Below are 25,152 nucleotides of genomic sequence, written 5' to 3'. Positions count from 1 at the left end.
GCTAAAAGTTTTATTTAATTTTTTTTTCAACTATTAAATATTAGAAACTCCCCTGAAGAAATGAAAACTTTATTTTTCACATTTAATATATTTTAAATTTGTTAAATATTCTAGATGTTATTCATTAAAAATATCACTGGTGAAAAGAAAACAGAGAGTCCAGGTGTCAGTGAGGGTACACAATTATTTATTCCATAAAATATTAAATTAAAAAAAAAGAAAAGAAAAGAGAAACTTATGGCTTTGACAATCCTAAAGTTGTGGCGAGGTTTTTCGTAGAAACTGTTTCTTTGTGTCAGTTACAGTACGGGAAAAAAAAAACCTACAGCTGCAGAAATAAAAAAGAAAAATAAAAGAAGCAGTTCACAGTTTGAAGCTGGACGATAAAGAAAAGCTCGGTGTTCGGTCACGTTTCTGTTCTCGGCCCCAAAAAGGACCCGACGTCGTTTTAATGGCTTTTAACCAACGAAGAGTTCGTCAGCTCGTCTTCATCATTTCCACCAAACACGTTTCATAGTGTTTCCTCTTCTCAAACTTAGAAGCTCTGGTCTGAACGCAGCGGGATTAAAAGTGCTAAAGCCGGAAAAAACAAACGTTTTAGGGGTTTTAACGCAACCAAGGATTCATTTAAATTTATAACGTGATAAATTCCAGAGAATCAGGAAGAAGCAAAGAAAGAAAACGTGAACAGAAGCCGTGAGTTCGCTCTTTGAATCCAGTTTGAAGGAAAAATCCGCTCCGTCCCGTGACACCTGAACGCATCGTTTGTAAGATCCACTCAGACTCGACTCGCGTCTCCAGAGGATTCAGAAACATTTCTTTATCTTCGTCCTTTAAAACGTAGCAGAATTAGCCGTTAGCAGCGCAACCACCAACTTAAAAATACAAACAAATCTCAAGCAACTTCTGAGCAGTTCATGGTTTTTAACGCCGACCTGACGCTAACGTCTCGGCTCCGTCTGCAGCGTTGATCCCGTCTGAACGAGGCCTTTTTTTTTTTTTTTTTTTTTAGAGTTTGGATGAAACAAATTGTCCTAAATTTGTCTTTTTGAACCGGTTTTGTCGCGGTTCCTCCTCCTCCTCCTCCTCCTCTGAGAAGACGTTCGCTTAAAGAAGCTTCCAGGACGTCATGATTCATACACAATTATTTTTTGATGATTCAACAAGTCTCACCGGTCGGTTTCCGTCCCACAATCCTTTGCAAGGTTCAAGCTAGTGTGAGAAACGTGTTTAAAAAACAAAAAAAGAAGAAAAAGGAAAGTTTGTGTTTTTTTTTTTGGTCAAACGTCTCTGTTGGTCCGTGTCTCTCTCTCTACGCATTGTCCTCCTTCCTTTCACCAAGGCCATGTCGTCCCTTCTTCCTCCTCCTCCTCCTCTTCCTCCTCCTCCTCCTCGTCTTCGTCGTCTTCACCTGACATCGTGGAAGTAGAGGTTGGCACATAGACACAGCAGCACGATGGACGCCAGCATGTAGTAGATCAGGTTCCTGAATTTAGGCTCCAGATCTCCCTGCCGGTACCAGAATATCTGAGGGGAGGAGAAGAAGAAGAGAACGAAGAGTAAGTGTAGAGTTAGCAGGAGGCGCTAACCGCTGCTAGCAGCAGGTACATGAGGAGGAGGAGGAGGAGGAGGTGTTACCAGTACGATGGTGGAGCCGCAGACTAACAGGATGCACACGGCGAAGAAGACGTTGAGCGGCCGCGGAGGCAGCGACGGGAACAGGAACGAGCAGATCAGCGTCAGCTGAGGAAAAACCGAAGACACGAATCCTTTTAGAACGGAAACGAACAAATAAATAAATAAATAAACCAGGAGCTTCTCTTTACAAACGTCATCTCACCAGAACGACCAGAGACGTGAACCCGCCCACTGCAATGTTGATGAATCGATCCTGTGACGAAGACACGAGTTAGAATGAATAAATGAAAGAGTCCGGACGCCGAGGATGAGGTGAAGCTCTCACCCGAGCCGACGTCTCCCCGAACAGGGGTCTGTTGTCCAGGCCGCTGGTGCCGTACGTCCGCGTGGAGAAGTCGTCCATGGTCGCCTCGGCGGCCTCAGTAGCTCCGCCCCCTCCTGGAAACGCCGGGCCAGTGCCGCATGCTAGCGAGCTCGCCGCCGCCGCCGGCCGCCTCCCTCTGCACGGCTCCGGGGACGAAGCCGTCAGCGCGAACAGGACGACGCCGCCGCCGCCGCCGCCGGGGACATCGTGGAGGACGGACGGTCCCGGGCCAGGTGGGCTGTTTGGGTCACCTGTAGGGGGCAGCGCACAACGCAGCAACACAAAAACACACAACGTTACAGGGGCAACAAATAAATAATAAATATCTAAACATCTCCCTCAGCATCAACAGCGTTTCTACTAAATCTAAAATCACAGTTTGCTCCGTGTAATTCTTTATGAAATAGAACCTGATCTGACTAAAGTCTTTTTTTTAGTGGTTAGATTAAAACTGTTTGGCCTAGAAACTGTTTTCCTTTCATAAAACATGGAAACATTTAAGTTAGTGGTGGGAAAGAAATGTCGATATAGTGATAAACAATATATAAAACTTCTCAGCAAACGATGAAGAATATCACAACATCGTAATATCACAATAAATATCGTATCGTGACTCGAGTATCGTGATACGTATGGTATCGTGACTCGAGTATCGTGATATGTATCGTATCGTGACTCAAGTATCGTGATACATATCGTATCGTGACTCAAGTATCGTGATACGCATCGTATCGTGACTCAAGTATCGTGATACATATCGTATCGTGACTCATATCGTATCGTGACTCAAGTATCGTGATACGTATCGTATCGTGACTCGAGTATCGTGATACGTATCGTATCGTGACTCGAGTATCGTGATAAAATTTAAGTTAAATAACTGAGAATTAGTGGAACTAGATGAGTTTTACTTCCTCCTGCTACTTTTTGTTCTTTCTTCTATTTTTTATCCTTTTCTTTTGAATATATTTGAAATAAATAAAAGCTCAAACATCCAGAGAGAATATCAATAAATGTTTTGTTCTAAATTTAACCCATAATGGTCTTAAAACGTTTTAAATTTCTCTCGTTCAAACCTGCAGAAACAAGTTTAACGTCTGGATGAGGAAACATTAAAAACTAGACACGTTCTTTTTTAATTTGCGTTAATCGGACATTAACTGTGAAACTTAAGCAACAGACTGCGATGATTAAATATTTCTTATCCCTTGACAGTTTTTGCTGAAACAGGAAGGAAGTGGTTTCCTCTCAGCGCTGGTCAGCTGCTGCCGATCAAACGCAGATAAAAACAGATTTTTCATTGTAGTTCCTGTATCTTCGGCCTCTTCCTCTATTTCACAGGACGCGATAACGAACCACAGTCTCCTCCGTCTTCCACTCAGACGGTTTTAGATGGCGACAGATGAAAAGAAGAAGCTCAAATCACAACTTTCTTCACAAACAACTCGTCGCTGTGGTTCTTTTTTATCGACGTTTGAGGCGAATAATGATTTTTTTACTGGAGTTATTTGAGCTTGAGAAACCAGGTGCATCATTTCCGAGTTTCACCGCGATGCAAAAAAAACACCTGCTGCTGTGAAAGCACATTTTCCTTTATGTAAGTAAGAACAGGGGAAGTTAAGTCTCTTTTTCTGTTTGCACACCTGGACACGTGAAATAAAAACACATTAAACCAAAGAATCATAGCGAACGTACGAGTCGAGGTTTGACACAAACAACCATTTCCACAGAGGCAGCTGTGGTTGAGTCTTTAGTATCTGGGTGAGGAGGCGACGGGGAAGGAAATAAAACCCTTTCTCAGCAAACCTCTCCCCCCTCCACCCAAAAAAAAAACACAACAGCGTCATTATAAACCGTTAGAAACTGGCCTTAAGCTACATTCCTGCGCAGCCTTGTGATTCACTAGGCTCCTTAGAAAATCCCACGACTTCACGGACGGGAAAAATATCTGGATCCTGTTCACATGGCAGCTTTAAATCACTGGTGACCTTTAAATAAACGGGCGTGGATTTAAATGTGTGGTTTAAATAAGATGTAGATTATCAACTTCTGGGATCAGGAAATCCAAACAAATCCCACTTTTATGTCTTGAAATATTGAGTTTACTGTAACAGAAGGCAAACAAAACTAATAAACATGCACATTTAACAAATAATCAGCTAAATATTTTATTAAAAAGTCTTAAAACTACACATAATTTCACTTTAAATCTACTTTTATGTCTTTTGAATCAGTTTAAACCATTTCCAAAGTGTTAAAGGATTAAGATTCAGTGTGAAACACAAATGTATTTTGTATTTTACATGTATTTGAGTAAAAATTTCATTTAAAATGTGTTTTTTCGTGTGATTCAGCCGCTTTTCCGATCAATAAATACCCAGAAAACGATCGATCCCACCATTAAACAATGTAAACAATGCAGATTTGGGTTCATTTAAAGACAAACTGATGTTTTTAAAATATTAATAGAGATAAAACAGCTAATTGTCGACGTTTAACACATCAAAACTATTTTTTCCATTTAGTTACAGCGAAGAAAACACAGTGAACTTTACCCAAACATTTACCTGGGTCAACTTACCGAGACATATGCTACCGAAACAGGAGACTTAAACCCAAAATACCTGCTTTATTCTACCGCAAATATACGTAAATGCGTGTAAAATACCGAGATAAGTGATAATATTAGAGGTTTAGTGATACATTTAGTGATGTTATAGCTGAACGGAGCTTTACGAGGCCAACTGTCAGGGGATGCTAACGAAGCTAAGCTAACTGTACACGAGCTTTAATAGAATCCGCACCTTTAATAAAACGCCGGTGTCCGCTCGATTTAATTCAAAGCTACTTGCCTCAGAGTTCCTGTGTCGGCTGCGACCAAAACATAACTTCGCCGAAGACCAGAAAACGGGTTTAAGTTGAAGGGGAATAACCCCGGTAGCTCCGGTTCAAGCCGTTAACGGCGTTTTTACTGTCACTTAGCTTGGTTTAGCTTAGCTTTAGCTTAGCTTAGTTTGGTTCAGCTGGGCAGGCGCACTGGCGCAGCTCGCCGGACTCCATTCATAAATCAGCCGATTTAAGGGCGGATTATCAGCGGCAGAATCATTCAGGGTGATCTTTTAAAGCACTTCTCAGCGCATTTTGAGTAATTAAACGACAGTGTAGTCACCAGAAAGCAATAAATATTATAGAATGGATGAAAATGATTTAAATGAATCACACCTTTAATCCGGTTATCGTCGGTTTAATGATTGTTTAAGCACGCCAAACTCCCAGTCCAAAACAGCTAATTTAAGTTTTTTGTTGTTATTAACAGGCACAAGTGTTGAACATTGATTTATTAAAGAGTGCTTTTAAATGTCACGTTCCTCCCTACGAGTCTGCATTGTTCCTATTTCAATAAATTAATTATCAACAGGCAATTTATTGAAAGTTGTTTAAGATTTATAGTAAAATTTTTGCAGATTTGATGTTTTATTTATAAACCGATTCTGTTTTGGTGCATATCTGATAATGTGGGTTTTGCCCACAAGTATAGCAGCTTAAATCATTTAGGAGAATACCTTAAAAACTAAAACTTTTGAAAGGGGTTTTATTTCAGGCTGGACATTCTCTACACTATTTCAAATTTTAGTTGTTTTCTGCAGAAAATATTGTACATAACTTTAAGTAACGTGTGTTTTAATGAGATATCTCACCCGTTTTGCTGTCGCTGTCCCGTCCCTGGTCCAGTCACGTCAGTCTGCTCATTTCTGGCTTCACCTTTTCTTTCTAATTGCACTTTAATGTGCGTAAATCTGTTGTGCAGTGAAGTCCGTAGTAATCTCAACCCTCGTGTTAGCATCACATGAGGAGGGTGTGACGAGCCCAGAGATTAATCCCAGCAAAAAGAAATCAACAGGTCATGAGCGAATAAGCACAACTCAGCCTGATTCACTGAACCGGGCCTTTATTCATCTCATCACTTTGAGTTATTACAGCTGATTTAATCCTCGATAAACATTCAGTCATTTCTTGTTCCCTTTTAATGTTTATTTATCAGATTTGTTTGTGTAAAAGATGGTTTGTTTTATCTGACAGACCATTGATTAACAGATTAGTTAAACTCACATTCCTGCATGTCTGTGAAGCTCCTCGTTCATCCAGGTCACGGTTTATATCCAAGTGGACGACGTTTCATCCGAGCAGCTTCTTCAGGTCTAAGCGACTGGTGGGAAGTTGAGGTTTAAATAGGAATAAACTCTGTGGGTAAAACTCTGCCTGGTGCACGTGGAAGAACGTATATAAGAAACCCACTCACACTGACCAGGAGTCAGAACCTTCAGCATCTGCAAGACGGGATGGAAAAACACATCAGACAAACCCTGAGGACGTGTTTCTGTCCCCACCAGGTCTTTGTTAAAGGGACATTAGGACGACATTCACAGGGACGTGGCAGCGGCATCAGTCTCTGGTTTTTACAGAAACATGTCGGGCAATTTTCTCATGGTTTTTACCCACAGAGTTTCCTATTTAAACCTCAACTTCCCTCCAGTCTCTTAGAACTGAAGAAGCTGCTCACGTGAAACATCTTCCAGGTCCAGGAGCCTTTTTTTTAAACACATATCGATCAAATATCTGCGCATTATATTAGGAAATAAAATACCACTGGTCATTGTTTGTATAACAGGATGTTACTCACATTGTTTGTATTTTTATTGTTGTAAATGTTGTGTTTTTCATGCACCAACAACTAAATGTTTTCACATCTTTATCCACAAGATGGCGCCAGAAAAGCATGTGATTTTAAACTTTAAAATATAATAAAAATGGCAAAAGAAATAAATATAAAAAAAAACATAAATATATTGTGTTTATTGTCATGGTTTGAAAAACTGATAAAAATACAGTAATAGTAATAATCAGTCTTCAAAGTGGTTAAAAGTTTATTTTCTATTGTTCAAACTATTTAAACTCACGTTTCTGTGTCTGTGGAGGTTTTCAGTCGTTTATATCCAGACCTCAACTTCCCTCCAGGTTCTCTCTCAAACATTTTTTGTTTAAATTATTATTAAATAAAATTATTTTATTCTATACCTCAAAATTGTGCCAGAAAAACATGCAATTTTAAACGTTAAAATATATTTAAAATGATAAAACGTCAAACATGGAGCAGAATGATTTTTTACTACTCTAAAAAAAAGTTTTTTGTGAATATATATATTGAAAACTCATTCATATTTATATAGTTATATGTATTTATTAAATAAACTATGGGTGAATTATAAAATTATGATATAAAGTTAAATGTTTGAAAATTACATTATAAAATTACATACAAGTTATAATTAAACATATACAAATAATAACAAAATAATGTGATAACAACAAAAAACATTTTAACAGGAATATATTTAAATATTATATTTAATTCTGCTGCGCAAGTAATTGATTAAAGCCTTAATTAAATCATCTAAAATAACTGAATCATTATTTATAACCGGAATAAATGTAAATGGCACTAGTTGGAGTCGCCAGTAGGTGGCGCGTCAACCCACAGACCGAACTAGAAACTACACGAAGAAGAAGCGAAGAAGAAGACGAACCGAATTGTGCCGGCGGGACAAACAAACAAATACAGACGATGCAGCCGTAGTTGTTTCTGTTAAAAACGTTTAGGTTTTATCACCGAGCGGTTTAAATATGAGTTCTTTTGCGGGTCGAATGAAGGAATATCCGACTATTTCTCTGGACCGGTTCGACCGGGAGAACTTACATGCCCGGGCATATTTCCTCTCCCACTGCCACAAAGGTAAAGCCGGTATGCTAACGTTAGCATCCTCTGTATGCTAGCGGTAAATATGTGTGTTAATGTTATAATATCTAATGTTTTCCGCCCTCAGATCACATGAAAGGACTTAAAGGACCTCACCTCAAAAGAAAACTGCAGTTCAGGTGAAGACGGTTTGGTTTTATTTTAACTAGAGTTTTCGCCAACGCCGGCGTCATAATGTAAAACAGCTGATGAAGGTAAATATATGGAGTTCTGTCAGTGCCAACGAAATAAAATATACATACATAATAAAATTATGGGGTTTCCAATGACTAAATCTGACTAAATCTGAATTCTTAATACGAAAACTGTCCGAATTATTTTTTAAAAAGTTGTAATAATTATTAAAAGTCTGAATTTACGAATTAAGATAAAGGACTTAAAATACTAAAAATAAATAATTACAGACTAAAATAAAAGTGCTTAAACCTTTGGAATAACGTTTATTGAGCTCAAAGTTCGGAATCTACAAAATTTACTGTCTGAATTATAAACATTACTTTTTTGATAATTAAAAAAAATGTTTTTTTTTTCCGTTTTTTTATTTATTTATTTATTTTTTTAAAAAAAGGTTGAAACAACCGTAAAAGGCCGAAATTTACAACTATGAAATAAAAGTTTGAAATTCGGACACAGGATTTACTTTTTTAATTTATAAAATTAAATTAAATAGTCAAAAGGAGGAGTTTACAAAAGTCACAATTCACAAGTCATAACATGTTCCATGTTCATTAAGTCATTATTGTAAAACATTTGTTTCATTTTGGCTCAATTACTAAAACCAACCTTGAGTTTAAGTTTCTTTTTATTTTAAATAATATAAAATGTCATGTCACTGTGTTTCTGCTATTTATTTATTTATTCTTTAAATCAGCAGATGCTTTTTGCTTATTTTTTGTGGCGATATTTTCTCCAAACACCATAAATTGAAATATGTGAATATTTACTGTGTTTCTAAAATCAAACCCATCAGTTGTGAGACTTTCACTTAGATAAACTTTAAAAACCCTCAACAAAACCGATCAGATAAATTAAATGCAACAAATTAGATACAATAATAAAGTAAATATTTTTTTATTTTTTTTTACAAAATTTGAATATGTACATGAAATAGGAATATAACTAAATATACACTATAAACATACAATTATGATAAAGGATGAAGGAGGCAGAATCAGTTTTTTTGGTAAAATATGTCTAATTTATTTATATTTCAGGTCTTTGACCCAAAGCAACAATTTGACTGTTTTCTCTTTTGTTTTCAGTCGAACCGTCAGACTTTACTGCTCCTTCGTGACCAAAGAGCTGCTGCTGAACAACCCAAAGTATTCGTTCTGGGAGGAATACATTGTAAGTCTGCTCTGAGTAATTAAACCAGAGTCACATTATGGATTTAAAGGAAGTTCAGTCTTTATTTTTTTGTGATGAATAATCTGTGTAGGTTCCTTTAGAGCTGGAGAGCCCGACTCAGATTTCTCTGGTGGATGAAGCGTCTGGAGAGGTATTTCCTGATCTCATCAGGTTTTAAACGCATCAGTCAGGAAGTAGGAACTATTAAAAGTTTGACATTTCTGCATAAAAATAAGTCGAATCCTCAGCTGATTTTCACCTGTTCTTTATTTATTTATAATAATTAATGATTATGTGTGAGAGCTGGTTTCAGTTTTTAATATTTGTTTTTGTTTGTTTGTGTGGCAGAAAGAAGAGATTGTGGTGACGTTGCTTCCTGCAGGTCATTGTCCCGGCTCCGTCATGTGAGTCAAGACACTCTAAAAACACTAAAAACCTTAGATCAACCTTAGATCAGGGGTCAGCAACTTTCAACAATCAAAGAACCGTTAGGATCCGTTTCCAGCAGAAAAGAAAACACTGGCCACAAACGTAACACTGCATATATAGTTTTTACCTCTATTCTGGGTCCGTGTATAAAAAACTAGTGTGTTGCATTTATGAAGTGAAAGAACAGCTGTAGAGAAAATTAAATTGTATTAATGCAACATAACAGGGATTTATCCGTGGTTTCTCTTACCTCCGGTGTCGCACGTCGGCAGTTGTGACGTATTTTGAGCAACAAAACATTAAACACATTTTATTTTAATGTTAGAAGATCACCATCAATTTAAAATTGTATTTAAAAAACGAAACAACTAACATAAAATACGTTTGAATTAAATACTCGATAACAAGGAGTATGTGTGGTGCAATGCACTGTGGGAGTTCAGTGTTTTTGGTTGATGTTATGGTTGTGTGATGTGGCGTTCAATGTCACTCAGTTGTTGTGTAGCTCTCGCTTCTAAAGAGCCTTAGACAGTATAAATATTAATGGTGGAACAGCTCCTTTAAAGTGAAGCCAGAGACAGTAGAGCTCCCCCTGGTGGCTGGATGCAGTGTGGGTCATAAGCCCCGCCCCCTCCATGTTAGTGGGCGGGATTTGGGTCGAACTAAAACACTGAAATAGATGTCGATTAAATATTTTCAAGGATGGTTTCTGTCATTTCAGGTAGTTAATATATAACGTTGATGAATATTTAAGTGTCACTTTTTTGGATAAGTTTTTGTTTTAGGTATTTGACGCTATAGAAACATTGATGGTTGCTATGCCAACCGCTCCATAGAGAGGTTCCTCTTTTAGCGTGACGGTTCTAAAAACTTTTTTTTTTTAAATAAATCAGTATATAATCCATCATTTCCTTGTAGCTGATGGACGTAGAGAAGAGTTTAGTGTTAATAAAATGAAAACACCAGTGACTCTGGAGGACGTGTGGGCGGGGCATCGATATGTTTTCATTTCTCCTGTAAGATAAAGTGCAGAGGAAGATGAAAATAATGGTTGACTTGTTTATTGTGTAGGTTCCCAGCCAATCAGAGCTCAAACTAGCCTCCCAGCTAATGACAGCTTGTCCTAGCTTCCTAGCCTCACAGCTAATAGTAGCTCCAACTAGCGTCCTACCTTCCAAGCTAATAGTAGCTCCAACTAGCCTCCCAGCTTGTCCTTGCCTCCGAAGCTAATAGTATCTCCAACTAGCTTCATACCTTCCCAGCTAGTAGTAGCCTCCCAGCTAATGTTATTGAGAGGCTTCTCCAGGACTAAAACATTAAGTTTAGTCGTCACTGTTGTCAGTTGTGTTGTTTATTGTGCAGGTTCCTGTTCGAAGGTTCTCAGGGAAACGTGTTGTACACGGGAGACTTCAGGTTAGCGGCTGGAGACGCCTCCAGGATAGAATATCTTCACTCTGGCAGCAGGTTGGTCACTGATGAACATCTTTACATCTTTACCTCAGACACGTTCATCTTTTATTTCCTTTATTTCCTCTTTTATTAGATAGATAGACAGACAGATAGATATGTAGATATGTAGATATGTAGATAGATAGATAGACAGACAGACAGACAGACAGACAGATAGATAGATAGACAGATAGATAGATAGATAGATAGATAGATAGATAGATAGATAGATAGATAGATAGATAGATAGATAGATCACTAGATCACTTTATTCTACTTTATTGATGTTTCCCAGGGTTAAAGACATTCAGAGTGTTTACCTGGACTCCACTTTCTACGACCCACGATTCTACCAAATACCCACTCGGGTAAGTTAAGAGTAGCTCTTCCTAGCCTCTCAGCTAATAGAAGCTCTTCCTAGCCTCTCAGCTAATAGTAGCTCTTCCTAGCCTCTCAGCTAATAGTAGTTCTTCCTAGCCTCTCAGCTAATAGTAGCTCTTCCTAGCCTCTCAGCTAATAGTAGTTCTTCCTAGCCTAAAAGGATAACAGTAGCTCTTTCTAGCCTTCCGGACCTCCTAGCTAATAGTAGCTCTTTCTAGCCTCTCAGCTAATAGAAGCTCTTCCTAGCCTCTCAGCTAATAGTAGTTCTTCCTAGCCTAAAAGGATAACAGTAGCTCTTTCTAGCCTTCCGGACCTCCTAGCTAATAGTAGCTCTTTCTAGCCTCTCAGCTAATAGAAGCTATTCCTAGCCTCTCAGCTAATAGTAGCTCTTCCTAGCCTAAAAGGATAACAGTAGCTCTTTCTAGCCTTCCGGACCTCCTAGCTAATAGTAGCTCTTTTTAGCTTTCCAGCTAAAAGTAAGTCTTCATAGCCTGATCGTAGTCTCTCAACTAATAGTAGCTCTTACTAGCCTCCCAGCTAACAGCAGCCGTTCCTAGCTCCCTGGCCTCCCAGCTAGTGGTAGCTCCTCCCAGCTTATAGTAGCTCTTTCTAGCCTCCCAGATAATATTGGCTCTTTCAAGGCTCTCAACTGAATAGTAGCCCTTCCTAGCCTCCTAGCTAACACCATCTCTTCCTAGCCTCCCACCAATAGTAGCTCTTCCTAGCCTCTCATCTAATAGGAGGTCTTTCTAGCCTCCAAGCTAACAGCAGCTCTTCCTAGCCTCTCAGCTAACAGTAGTTCTTCCTAGCCTTCCAGCTGAAAGTAAGTTTTCTTAGTCTTGTCCTGGCCTCTCAGCTAATAGTAACTCTTCCTAGCCTCCCAGCTAACATTAGCTCTTCCTAGCTCCCCGGCTAATATCATTGTAACAAACATGGTTTTCGGTTGCAGCCTCCGACTAATCTGAGTTGTGTGTTTCAGGAGGTCTGTTTGAACGGCATCTCAGAGCTGGTTGGAAACTGGATCTGCCAGAGTTCGTATCACGTGGTTTGGCTCAACTGTAAAGCAGCGTATGGATACGAGTACTTGTTCACCAACCTGGGAGAAGAGTTCAACACACAGGTGACACAAAAACACACAAAACTGGAGCAAAAACTGATTCCAGACGACGGCGTTGAAGTCATAGAAAATACAGTTCAGAACTTGCTTAGAAATTATGATGTTTTCTTCAGTTTTGTAATAAACCAGAGAAAGTGTCTGTAGATTTTTTAATGGGAGTCAAACAGGAGATGCTAAAGGCTAATTCGGCTACTTTTAATACCAGAATGTGACAAATATAGTCTCAAAGAACGGGACTTAAACTCAATCTAGGCTTCAACTAAGCCTGATCCTTTGTAGTTCTTTGTTTTAGTTCTGTCTATGAATCAAAACCACGTCCCTGTAGCATGAAAACTTCTTCTTCTTCTTCTGTTTTAGTGGCGGTTGGTTGGTTACATTCAGACAAAGTCTCCACCCAAACAACACAAATTAGCAAAAAAAAGCTAAAATTTCTCCAAACACTTTGACGTCTTTTTCAACTTTTCTTTGTTTGTTTAATTTTTTTTTATGACTCAGATCCACGTCAACAGTTTGGCCATGTTCAAGAAGATGCCTGAGATCCTGAGCTACATGACGACCGACCGACGGACACAGATTCACGCCTGTCGACACCCAAAGGTCCCGTCGACTTCCATTCATTTTTTTAAACAATGCTAATGGGAAAATGTTTGGCTCATTTTTTTAGCTTCGCACAAAGATTTGAAACAAGTATCTGCTGTTTCCCTCCTATATCCTGTCTTTATGCTACGCTAAGCTAACTAGTTTCTTATCAGACTGACTGATTTATGATGTTCTCTGCATGTTTGATTGAGACAAATACACCAATCAGCCACAACATTATGAACACCAACAGGAGAAGTAAATAACCGACCTTGTGTCAGTCCAGGGTTTAGTTGGGAAACGTTTTTAGACCTGAACGTCTTTAATCTTTATGTGTGTGTGTGTTTAGGATGAGGAGTATTTCCAGGGTAACCGGGTCCCGTGCGGCTGCACAGCGTCCGATGGGACTCCACTTCGCATCATCAGCATCAAACCGTCGACCATGTGGTTCGGAGAGAGGACCAAGAAGACCAGCGTCATCATAAAGTAAAGAGAGAGGAACCTGCAGCGTCTCTACAGATAGAAGAGTCTTAGTTTATTAATGCGTTTGTTTTTATCCCAGAACAGGATCCAGTTCGTACCGAGCCTGTTTCAGCTTCCACTCGTCCTACTCAGAGGTAAAAACACAAATCACACCTGGGAGGCTACGAAGCTAACGTTAGCTACCGGTTCCTATAATTTAATGCTCTTCCTCAGTCTTATTCTTTGTAAACGCTTCTTTATTTATCGTTCCTCATAAAGCTCCTCTCAACTTCCAGATTAAAGATTTCCTGTCGTACCTTCGACCCGTCAACATCTACCCGAGCGTCGTCCCCATCGGCCGGAGCCTGACAGAGGTCACACAGATGTGAGTCTAAATTAAATTAATTTATTAATGAATGAATGAATGAAGTGTTAACGTCCCCGTGGTTCTCGCTCAGGCTGCAGCTGATGTGCAGGAGTCGTTCTGATGAGGCAGCGTTCGTCTACAAACCCCTGGGAGTCCTGAAGCGCAGCAGAGTGGAGCGACCCACATACGGTAACGCAACGGCAACACAACAACACCTGCAGCTCAGATTATCCCACACGGTAAAGATGCTTCAGAAAAAAAACGTCTTTATGTGGCTCCAGTCAGAGGTTAAAGGAGAAGGTGCTTTTTATTTCCCTGCACAGTTCAACTTTCTGAAAAAATAAATAAAAATAAGAATAAAGACGACGTAAAGGAACAATTTTTCTTCTGAAATGATTCAGTGTGTTACAGGAGCTGCCATATTAAATCTCACCCTCTTCAGTTAACTTATATTAAACATGACTTCTTATATATATAAGATTAAAATGACCTGAATAATAATAATTATGTCCTGAGATAAAGAGTTACTTGGTTTAGTCTGAAGCTTCTTTTCATTTAATGATCATAAAGGTTGTTTTAAATCAAAGTCTGGATGCTGATGTGTAAAGAATCTAAATTAATTTCTGAAGGTTTGATTTATTCTGAACATGTAAATATGAGCAAGGAAAACAAATGATAATACAAAAAAATGGAGTCAATACAATAATTTCTGTAAAAACTTCTTTAACTCCATAAATTATAAGAGTAAGATGTGTTTCATTATTATTAACCTGCAACATAAATAAAGCAAAAGGTTTAATATTTTATCTCCAGGTCAAAGAAATCAGGATTAGAATCATATTATTCTAATAATCTACTTTCTGACAGATTTAGTTTAATAATAAAATCTGATGCGACAAAGACGTTAATTATTATTAGATGTAAAGAAGCAAAAAACTCTTAAAAATAATTAAAACTGCAGAGAATTTTTTTTTATCTGATGACGTCTGTGTCAGGAGAAATCTAGTTGGTAATTAGTGGTTTGATTTTATTACTCTAACAAACTACAAACATGGCCGACTGACATCACATATTATTACTAACAAACACCATTTAAATGTCATTTATTTTTTTATTTTCATTAACACAACAAAGAGACGAACGTATATTTTACAGGTTTCTGTTTAAACTTGTTTCAGACTCTGAGAGCGACGACGATTTGTTCGATGGTCTGAACCTGGAACCAATCAGGAAGAAGACGAGTCTGAACCAGGAAGTGAAAGAAGGTGCAGGAAACATTTCATCATTTAAAGATCAGTTCTCACCTTTCTGGCACATTTACACTTTTCTTTTACGATCGTAAAATGCTCCTAACAAGACTACGGCCGTTTCCTGTCTGGTAGAGATGATAAAGTTAATTTAATTTGATTTAATTAATGTTAATTAATAAGTGGGCGGAGCTTCTGCTCAGTGCTTCATGCCAGAAAGTAAAGATGCAGTAGATTATTTCGTTGCAGAACCTTCGTTACAGTATTTTGACTTTTAAAAACTACTTGTTGTTGCTTTCAGAGAAACGTCCTGAGGCCACAGCGCCCCCTGCGTCCGTGGAGGCGTCTTTACCTCCGCCCTCCACCGACGTCGCTTCCGTTCCACGAAACTACGTCGACTGCACCGAGTCCAACGGAGAAGATGAAGACGAGGAGGAGGAGGAGGAGGTTGTTGTTGCTAGCGGGGAGGCGGAGCCTAAGTGGGAGGACTTCTTCACCCCGGAGACGCTGCCCGACAGCCAGAACAGCCAATCACAGTCCTGCTGCTCGGCGGCGTCCAGGACGACCGAACTCTTCAACAGCGACGCAGAAGAAGAAGAAACTCCCGACAGCAACGAGAACTTCAGCCTGACGCTGTCTCTGTCCAGTCACTCGTCTCAAAACACGGACTCTAACGCGAGGACGCGGGCGGAGCCGGACGAGCTGACGGAGTCTCAGGCGTCATCGGACTTCGACGTTCCCTCGACGCCAGAGTCGACGGCGCCGAGACCCGAAGACCTGTCACAGCTGTACAGGAAGCTGGCGTCAGGGGAGGACGTGGAGGCTCTGAGTGGGAGAGACGGAGGCTATAAGACCTGGAAGTGATGGGACCGGTTCTGTCTGCCACAACATTATGACCACCCACAGGAGACGTTTAAACCGTTTTATTGGAATAATGGAGCTGGAGTTCATTCATTCATGTGGATGTTACTGAGACATGTTATTATTATGACATGAGACGTATAAAAAAAAAAGTTACATCTTTTAACCGGAAACAGTTTTTGAAAACAATTATATTTACAGTGTTTATATTAAAATTTAAGTCACTTAAACTGCACCATAATAAAAACATTCAAAAGCAGAATTAGAAACAGTTTAATCCTCAAAACGAATACTTCAAATTTCCATGTCATATCAGTACATGGCAGATAAAAAGTGTCCCCATATGAGGACGTCAGGTCTCAGAGGTTAAAAAGTTTTAAATACGAGCAAATATGTCTTTTAGTTGGGTCTGTTATGATTCTGGGTTTTAGATTTTCCTTAATTTAAAGCATAAAAGATTTAAAAGTTTTAGAAGTGGGGGCAACATGTCTCAGTAACGTCCACATGAATGAATGAACAGGTCCGTTATTCCCTTCCCGTGTGGGTGGTCATAATGTTGTGGCAGATAAGTAGAACGTTACAGTGAGAATCAGAAAACAGCCTCCGAGGATGAATTATTCTGATCAACGTCTCAGTTTCTGCTTCGGTCTCGACCTCAAACGCTTTGATGCAGCTGTGAAGTTCAGAGTCGACAGTTTGTGGTTTGTTCTGTTTCCTGCGTCTGATCAACTTTTGTATCAAAAGGTTTCAAATTAAATATTTATTTAAAATAAAATGCAACTAATAATATTTCACATTATTGATGCATCTAACTTAAAGTGATGTTAAAGCTTTTTTAATCTAATAAACGCCTCAAAACTCAAACGTGTTTGATTTATTACAAAAAAATAGGTAAAGCTGCAAATTATTACATTAAAATTACACGAGGAGCTCAACAGGGGGCGCTACAGAGGTGAGTTTAGTAAAGATACTGACTTACATTTCCTGACATCAGCTCAGCTCCACTTAAACCTGAAAATGAAAATAAGAAAAATTCCATTCAGAACTTCATTGAGAATTCTCACGTTTTAAGATCTGTTCAGTTTCACAGTTTAAACAGTGAATAAACTAATGAACTGGAAAGAAGAGAAGCTGATGATTAATTCTGCTTCTGTTCAGGAAGAAACTGATAAAAAAAAAAAAATACCTGTAGTTTGTGTCGGGTCTTTGACGTCTCTAAATTTCACCGATCTGCATCTGGATGAGAATTTAAAAAATAAATTAAAAATTCATAGTGGAAAAATTAAAATCTAAAATCTTCCATATTAAAAGTTAACTTACAATAGACTTGAAATTCTGCTCCTATTTATATAAGAGGAAAAAAATATTTACAGGCACTTTTTGAATCTGAGACAATTAACACAGATAATATTTACATGTTCAAGATATTCAGTCAGTCAACATTTTTTTGGGGTTGTTGCATCAAATTTATGTAAAAAAAAAATCAATAAAAAAATTAATAAAAAAATAAAATAAATTTAAATGTGTTTGTACATTTGGTTTAAATTAAAACACTTCGTCTGACCCCAGAAAAAACAAACCCAACAACAAATATTCAGTTTCCAACAGAGAAACTGCAGAACGTTACAAACGTTCTGCACCTGAGAGGAAATATAACACAAAATAAAAAAAAAGCTGAAACGAGGGCAGCGACAGTGGAAGAGTTTCATCCAAACATCGGTTGAAACTCGCCTCATGTTCTGATTAGTGACACTTTGGAAACCAAGAGGAATCTGAAACGTGGATTAAATAATAAACTGGAGCTGAAACATCTGAGAATAAACTTCAGGAAGGAAAACAAAGAAAAAAACAAAGATGGCGTCCACAAGGACGGAGACGTCTTGGTTCTTCGTTTTCTTCTTCTACTCTAGATATTCAGACGTCCTGCAGCCGATGAACGTGTGAACGTGGGTGAACTCCTTCCAAGAGACAAAGAAATAAATTAAACTGTGTTTACGTCTGTAACAAAACATCTGGAGGATTCATTCATTCATCCTTTAAACACAGTCATTCATTCATTCATCCTGTAAATACAATAATCCATTCATCCCTCACAGTCATACCAATCACTTGATGTTAAATACATTCATTGGTTCATTCAACCCCTAAATACATTAATCCATCCATTCCCCAGTCATATCATTCACTGGTATGTTAAACTCATTCATTCACAGTGAACATAAATGAATCCATCCTCTCTTTAAACATAGTTAAAATTCATTCATTCATTCATTCATAATAAACATCCACACTGTTAACATTCAGTCATTCACACTTTAAACTAACTCATTAGAAAATGAATGAATGAGGGATGAGTTGACATCATGACTGTTTAAACAGATGATTCATCCATAACGTTTACTCATTCACCCATTCACAGTTTCAACTAACGCTTGATGAATTTCATCCATTCATTCCTTAAACACAAACTGTCTCGGAGGAGGAGGGTGTGTGTGTGTGTGTGTGTGGGTGGGGGGGGGGGGGGGGGGTGCAGTACGTTAATGATGGGAGCCATGTCAGCACTGAGACAGGAAGTGGAGGTCGTGACTCACACTGAGCATGCTCAGTCCAGACTCTTAATTAAAATCACAGCGCGCCCCCCCACAGAGGTTTCCTGAGGGACGGAGAGTCTCTGTCGGTCTCTGAGGACACACAACAAGGACACACAACAACAGACAACACAACATCAGAGCTGCTTTCACATGAAAACACAACAAACACAAACCGTGTGGTTTCTCTGTCCCAGGATCTCGTGACCTGAGAGAGAAATCACACGGTTTGTGTCACAACGGGTTCAATACGAGAATCTAAACCAGATTTAAACCGACCTCTAATTAATCAGAGACATGGAGACATGTTGGACGTCTCCTAAGACTCTGGACATTCCTTCCTTCCAGGTTCCTTTCCTCCCTCGTCTTTTTATTTCCTTCTTCCTTTCATCTTTCCTTCCTAATTTCTCTCTTCTCCTTCCCTTCTTTAACTTCCTTCATCCTTTCTTTTCCTTCCTTTACTAGTTTCTTTCCTCGTTCCCTTCTTCCTTTTGTTTCTTTCCTCCATCCTTAACCTTCTTCCTCTTCCTGTTCTACTTCCTCATTAATAATGTGGCCCCGCCCCCCTGATCGTGTCTCCATGGTAACGGGCCGTTACCTCTCAGGGATCCGATCTGGACCTGAGGGACGTTGCTGAGGTCCAGAGGAAGTCCCACGTAGACGCCTCCGTAGTTCCTGACGTCACAACACAAACACACAAACAAACACACACAACGGATACGTCAACGTTTCCTCCCACAAAATATCAGACTTTTATTGTGAAAGAGTGAAACCAGGGCCACTCACTTCCTGCGCTCGTCGTCGTCGTCGGGCAGCGACTCGTCCGACCTGAAAACATCAAACGGCTTCAGAGAAATGTCACACGACGACGACGCGTCTGAGGATCAAACTGTACTCACGGCTTTGATGAGAACTCCACCCGACCTGCACACAGACACACAAACCGTTACCACAACACAACACCTGGGACACAAAAATAAAATAAAACATTCTCACAACCTACAGAGATGCAAAAGAACCAAAAAAAGACAAATAACGACCACGAAGACACACAACATGACCTAAATGATACAAATCTGACAGATAATGACGACAAAGGAACACAAAAATGATCTCAAACAGGAATGAGACACAAAATAAAGAGGAAATCGTCCAAAATGAGACACAAACACGCACAAAAAACTGAAAGGAAACAACAAGACACAAACAAACCAAAACCTGACAAATAGTGACACAAAAACCACAATAATGAACACAAACAGATACACAACAACCTTAAGACACAGAAGTTGAACAAAATAAGAAGCAAATTGTCCAAAGTGGACCACAAACGCACAACAAAACAACAAAAAAGACAAATCAAACAGACAAAACACAAAACAACAACCACGAAATGACAAAACAGAACCACAAAGACACACAAAACGATAGGAAACGACAACAATGAGACACAAAATGATTTAAAAGAACCAAATCTGACAGATAATGACGACAAAGACGCACAAAAATGATCTCAAACAAGAATGAGACACAAAATAATGAGATGGTCCAAAACTGACAAACGCACAAAAAACATAAGAAAATCAGCCTCAACCCGAAATCACAACAATAACACAAACAAGGACCAAATACTGACGCACAAACATGTGACTCACAACAACCAGAGTAAGAAGCAAAACGACGACAAACTTGTGCAAAACAACAACTTTGCTCTTATCGAGTTGTTTTACAACACAAAGACACGACAGTGCGACGCACAACAACAAAAACAATCACAATGATCCAAATCTGACAAGTAACGACCACAAAGACTCAACAACCATGACACACAAAATAAGAAGCAAACACAAACACAACACAATCGGCCTCAGACTGACAGGACGAGACACAAAATCTAACAAAAAATACCTACAAACACACACACAAGACGTCCACAGTGACACAAAAACCACCAACAAATGACGACAAACTGAAGCAAAACAACCACAAAGACGCTGAGAATTAACACAAAACACACAACTTGACCCAAAACCTGACAAATAATGAACAAAGACGCACAAACATTTCCAGGGACACAAATCTGTGTCTGATGAATCAAAGGAGGAAACGAGTCGTTTCACCAAAGAACATCCGACATAAAAACCCCATAAACAAACAAACAAACAAACAAACAAACGAATGAATAAATAAATGAATGAATAAATGAACGAATGAACCTGGGGCTGGACTCTCACCTCCAGAGCTGCTGCTCCTGTTGTTGGTTTGAGATGAATTTCCACATCCCATCGTTCATCAGACGCCTCCGAGGAAACGCAAAGAAAACACAAAACAGCAGCGAGAAGAAACGAGAGGAGGAGGAGGAGGAGGAGGAGAAACAGGAGGAGGAGGAGGAGCAGGAGGAGGAGGAGGAGGAGGAGGAGGAGGAGGAGCAGGGTCCCTCCTGCTGTTCAGGGACCAGAGCGTCTCCTCCATCAGTTTCAATCCAAACACCAGTTAATTGGTTCCTTCCTCAGACGTTTGTTGTTTAAATTTAAAAAAAGGAAAAGAAAAGACGACTAAACGGGACTAAAAGGCCCCGAGGAGTCAGAGGGGGAGGAGTCAGAGGGGGAGGAGTCAGAGGAGGAGGAGGAGGAGTCAGAGGAGGACGCCCCCGATCTAGAAGAGACGTAAAACAAACAAACAAACAAAAAAAAAACGTTCGACAAAGAGGCTTAAAACCAGGGCCTGACCGATATGGATTTTTTGGGGCCGATACCGATTCTGATATCAGGGCGTTAAAAAAAAAAAAAATCGGCAGATTTTTCAATTAAAAAAAAAAAAAAAAGGACGAATCAGCTGCTTTTGATGGTTTAACTAAGATCAAAACACTTGTTACAAAGACAGAAACTGAAGCGAGAACGTTTTACTATTTTTAAATGTTTTATTTTGAGAACAATCAGGAACAGGAACATCTGGACATAAAATAAAATAAAAAACAGCTGCTGAAGATAAATAAAGCTCAATCAGCTCCAGTCTGATCTGTAGCACAGTGAGTTTAACAAACCCACAACAAACTGACCCAAAACAGATTCTAAAAGCGCACAAAAAACCACAAAATCAGGACAAAACCATCACATATTCTCACAAAATGAGCACAAAGGCAAAACAAAAAATTAACTAAAAGACACAAAAGCCACAAACTGACCCAAAACAACCACACAAAGACATCTGACACGATTGCAACGTGAAATAAAAGTGACGGCGTTTTCATCAAACACACAACACGACTCCAAACAAGAACCAGAGGAAGTACACAAAATGGTCACAAAGACAGATTAGTTACAAACACAATCAAAACCTGGCTACAAATAACAACAATGACTCACAACACTAGAGACGCAAAACAGCCCTAAAGATCGGCAAGAAGAACAAAACTACAAACAGACACAAAAACTGACCACAAAAGCCACAGAGACACATTAGTCACATGAAACAACAAAACAAAAAAGATACACAAAACCACCACAAAAAAACATGAAAATCCAGTACAACAGTTAAAGATAAACTCGACTCACAAAATGAGTCTGAAGGTGAATAAAACCAGGACACAATGACACACAAAACCCCCAGAACTCACCACAAACGACCCAAAGGAGAAATAAAATGACCACAAAGGCGCCAAAAAGAACCACAACTGGGTTCAGACCAACAACATAGAAATACAATCACAACAAAGACAGATTAGCTACAAAAAAACAACCAAAACACAACAGTGACGCACAAAAACTGATTTCATTTCTTATTTTAATAATTTTTGGTCAGTTTTTGTGTCTCTTTGTTGTCGTGTTTAGGGCCTTAATGTTTTGAAGCTGCTCTTTAGGGCGTATTTGCGTCTATTTGCTGGAGTGCTGTGATAAAAACCCACAATGACAACAAAGACGCACAAAACCACCAGAACTCACCGCAAATGACCCGATAAAAATAAAAAAATGGATCCAAAACCAACAAAAATTGACCAAACATAGAAATAAAACCTCAACAAATAATCAAAAAGCACAAAAAAATACAAAAGGAGCGCAAAACAACCCACAATGACACACAAAACCACCACAAACGCACAACGAAGGCAGCAAACACCTACAAATAACACAAAGGAACTTTTAACACGGACAAACTGGATTCAAATCATCAAACAAAATAAGAAATAAACTCACAACAACCATAAAACTGCGTCAGCTACAAAAGCTAAACATGACAAACCAACAAAAATGACAATGAAAATTCACCAGTTTTGTCCAAAATGACAAAAACACACAAAGACACAGACTCACAACTAAACCAAAAACCTCAGGACACAATCGATGGAGCTCGTTGTTTCAGCAGGAAGTGGAAATAAATGAGTGGAGGACTCACACTGTTCTCATCAAACTGACTCCACGACTCCACAAAAGAACCGGAAGAAGAAAATTTAAAGCTCAACAACATCAAATAAAAGAAGAAGAAGAAGAAGAAGAAGAAGAAAAGCTCATCTACGTTCACAGAAAAGACTGAATTGATTGAGTAGAAGAAGAAGATGATCAGGACGTTTTTAATGTTTCTGTACACGAGGTCTGAAAATATGGAGGAGAAAGAGGAGAAATAAGAGGAGGAGGAGTAAGGACAAGAAGGAGGAGGAGGAAGAGGAGAAGAAATAGAAAGAGGTGGAAGGAGAAAGAAGGGAGGAGGGTGAAGAAGATGAATGAGGAGGAAGGAAAAGGAAAAGAGGAGAAGTTAAAAGGTGGAGGAACAAGATGAGAAGGAGGCAGGAGAAAAGAAATAAGGAGAAGAGGAGGAAGGAGAACGTGTAGAATGGAGGACGATAAGGAAAAAGGAGGAGGAAGATGAAGAAGGACAAAGAGGAGGAGAAGGATGAGGGTGGAAAAACAAGCACAAAGAGGAGAAGGTAAAAGGAGAAGGAGAAAAGAAATAAGGAGGATAAGGAAGGATGAAGAAGAGGAGAAGGGAGGAGGAGAAAGATGTTGTTAGACCAGGAAGCAGAATGAGGAAAAAGGGAAATGATGACAAGGAGAAAGGAAAAGAGGGAGGAGAAAGAAGAAGATCAAGGAGAAAGAATAGAGAGGAGGAAGAAGAAAAAAGGAGGAAGAACAAGGAAAAGAGGAAAGAGTGAGGAAGACAGAGGAGATTTATTCCAGCACATGAACACATGGGGGCAGTGTTTTCCTGATTTACCTCTGATATCATCATTTCTCTGTGTAAATAAACTTAAACAAATTGTTTTTGGTAGTTTAGATTATAAATTATTATCATCATCATTTCTACAGAGCAGATAAATACAGACCAGGTCAGTTAGTTTGTTTTTCCTCTTTAAATTAGTGATACACAGAAATTTATTCTATTTATTCTTTAACACAGATAAAATATTCCGCAGTCACAGATACAGGTAGGTCACATATATATCATAAATATATTAAAAACCATTGTGTGTATATATTTGTTTAATTAAACCTCCTTAAATCCGCCAATAATACGTCGGAAAACACAGTTCAAAAATTACGTTTGACCACATTTGATGCTAACGGCTAGTTCGGCTCCTTCAGCTAATCACTGCTTGATTAAATGTTCGGATACAGATTTTATAGAAACTGTTTCTCACCTGTAGCTGAGGTCACGGCGTTTCGTGTTTTTAAGTTGTGCTGAAAGTGCGGATTTGTCTTCGTTGCGCCAAACTTTCTTCTTAGTTGATAAATGACTGCTAGCTCACCTGGAGAACAGCTGTATCCGCTTCTCCTCATTAGCCAAACGACACTGTTTTCCCGCCGATACGGGCGCCGCCATCTTCCGAGTTTGAATCCAGAGTCTGCGCAGTACGGTAAGAGGGCGACTATCGATGCCCCGCCCACACTTCCTCCAAACCCACTCGTGTTTTTTTTGTTTCGTGTAATAATAAATAACGCTTTGCTCTACCTCCACCAGGTACAGAGAGATATTTGATTATTTATTAATCAAATATACTTATACTTATTTATTTTTAACGCGATGTGCGTATCACCTCGTCGGTTGGTCAATGGCAAACTCTCTTCGTTCATAATGTCACTTTCCAGAAAACTAAAACTATCCATAAAAAAAAAAACATTGGACCGTTTTTCATCACTCCATATACAGAAATACAGAAACCATCCATGGGGAAAAAACAAATTATTTAGAGGTATTTGTTCCGCTCCATCTAAGTATAATACTCAGCGGCACCAGGGGCGCTCCACGATTGGCTCAAAGAGGAGACTGTTTACCGTCAATCCATTTTATATAATCTATGGTACGAGCCACATGGAACAAAGCAGAAAAAATAAAACTAAGATAACTATTTTTACTCATATCTACAAAAATAAGGAAAAATAAATAAATGTGAAAATCTAGAAATCTGAAAATATATGGAAAAATTTTAAAGACTTAAAATGATTTAAGAACTGTGTTATACCATCTGATGAATATATTAAAAAAACTCAAGATTATAATTATATTGATATAGTAA

The 25,152-nt window shown here is 38.9% G+C and overlaps 2 protein-coding genes across 3 annotated transcripts; one reads left to right on the top strand and one right to left on the bottom strand.

The window, feature by feature from the left end:
* Positions 1-166: 166 nt before the first annotated feature.
* Positions 167-5,828, bottom strand: tmem243b (transmembrane protein 243, mitochondrial b). The gene is made up of 5 exons (XM_047575944.1): positions 5,701-5,828; positions 1,964-2,253; positions 1,841-1,891; positions 1,639-1,743; positions 167-1,527 (listed from the first exon to the last, which is right to left on the bottom strand). The coding sequence occupies exons 2-5, from the start codon at positions 2,039-2,041 to the stop codon at positions 1,408-1,410; spliced, it is 354 nt and encodes a 117-aa protein (XP_047431900.1). The 5' UTR covers positions 2,042-2,253; positions 5,701-5,828; the 3' UTR covers positions 167-1,407.
* A 1,738-nt stretch (positions 5,829-7,566) lies between these two features.
* dclre1c (DNA cross-link repair 1C, PSO2 homolog (S. cerevisiae)) lies at positions 7,567-16,920 on the top strand. 2 transcript variants are annotated; one of them, XM_047574650.1, is made up of 15 exons: positions 7,567-7,793; positions 7,885-7,936; positions 9,080-9,164; positions 9,256-9,315; positions 9,513-9,568; positions 10,956-11,057; positions 11,338-11,410; positions 12,403-12,543; positions 13,036-13,137; positions 13,469-13,605; positions 13,682-13,736; positions 13,878-13,966; positions 14,040-14,137; positions 15,127-15,213; positions 15,497-16,920. In XM_047574650.1, the coding sequence occupies exons 1-15, from the start codon at positions 7,685-7,687 to the stop codon at positions 16,057-16,059; spliced, it is 1,809 nt and encodes a 602-aa protein (XP_047430606.1). In that variant the 5' UTR covers positions 7,567-7,684; the 3' UTR covers positions 16,060-16,920. The 2 variants fall into 2 exon arrangements, with proteins under 2 accessions (XP_047430606.1, XP_047430607.1); XM_047574651.1 differs by lacking the exon at positions 7,567-7,793 and having other exon boundaries at positions 7,930-8,011.
* The last annotated feature ends 8,232 nt before the right edge of the window (positions 16,921-25,152 follow it).

This window comes from Mugil cephalus, chromosome 22, assembly GCF_022458985.1.
Source record: "Mugil cephalus isolate CIBA_MC_2020 chromosome 22, CIBA_Mcephalus_1.1, whole genome shotgun sequence".
In the NCBI taxonomy this organism is placed as follows: domain Eukaryota; kingdom Metazoa; phylum Chordata; class Actinopteri; order Mugiliformes; family Mugilidae; genus Mugil; species Mugil cephalus.
The sequence above is the reverse complement of the archived record's forward strand: the minus strand, read 5'-3'. Positions and strand labels throughout refer to the sequence as shown.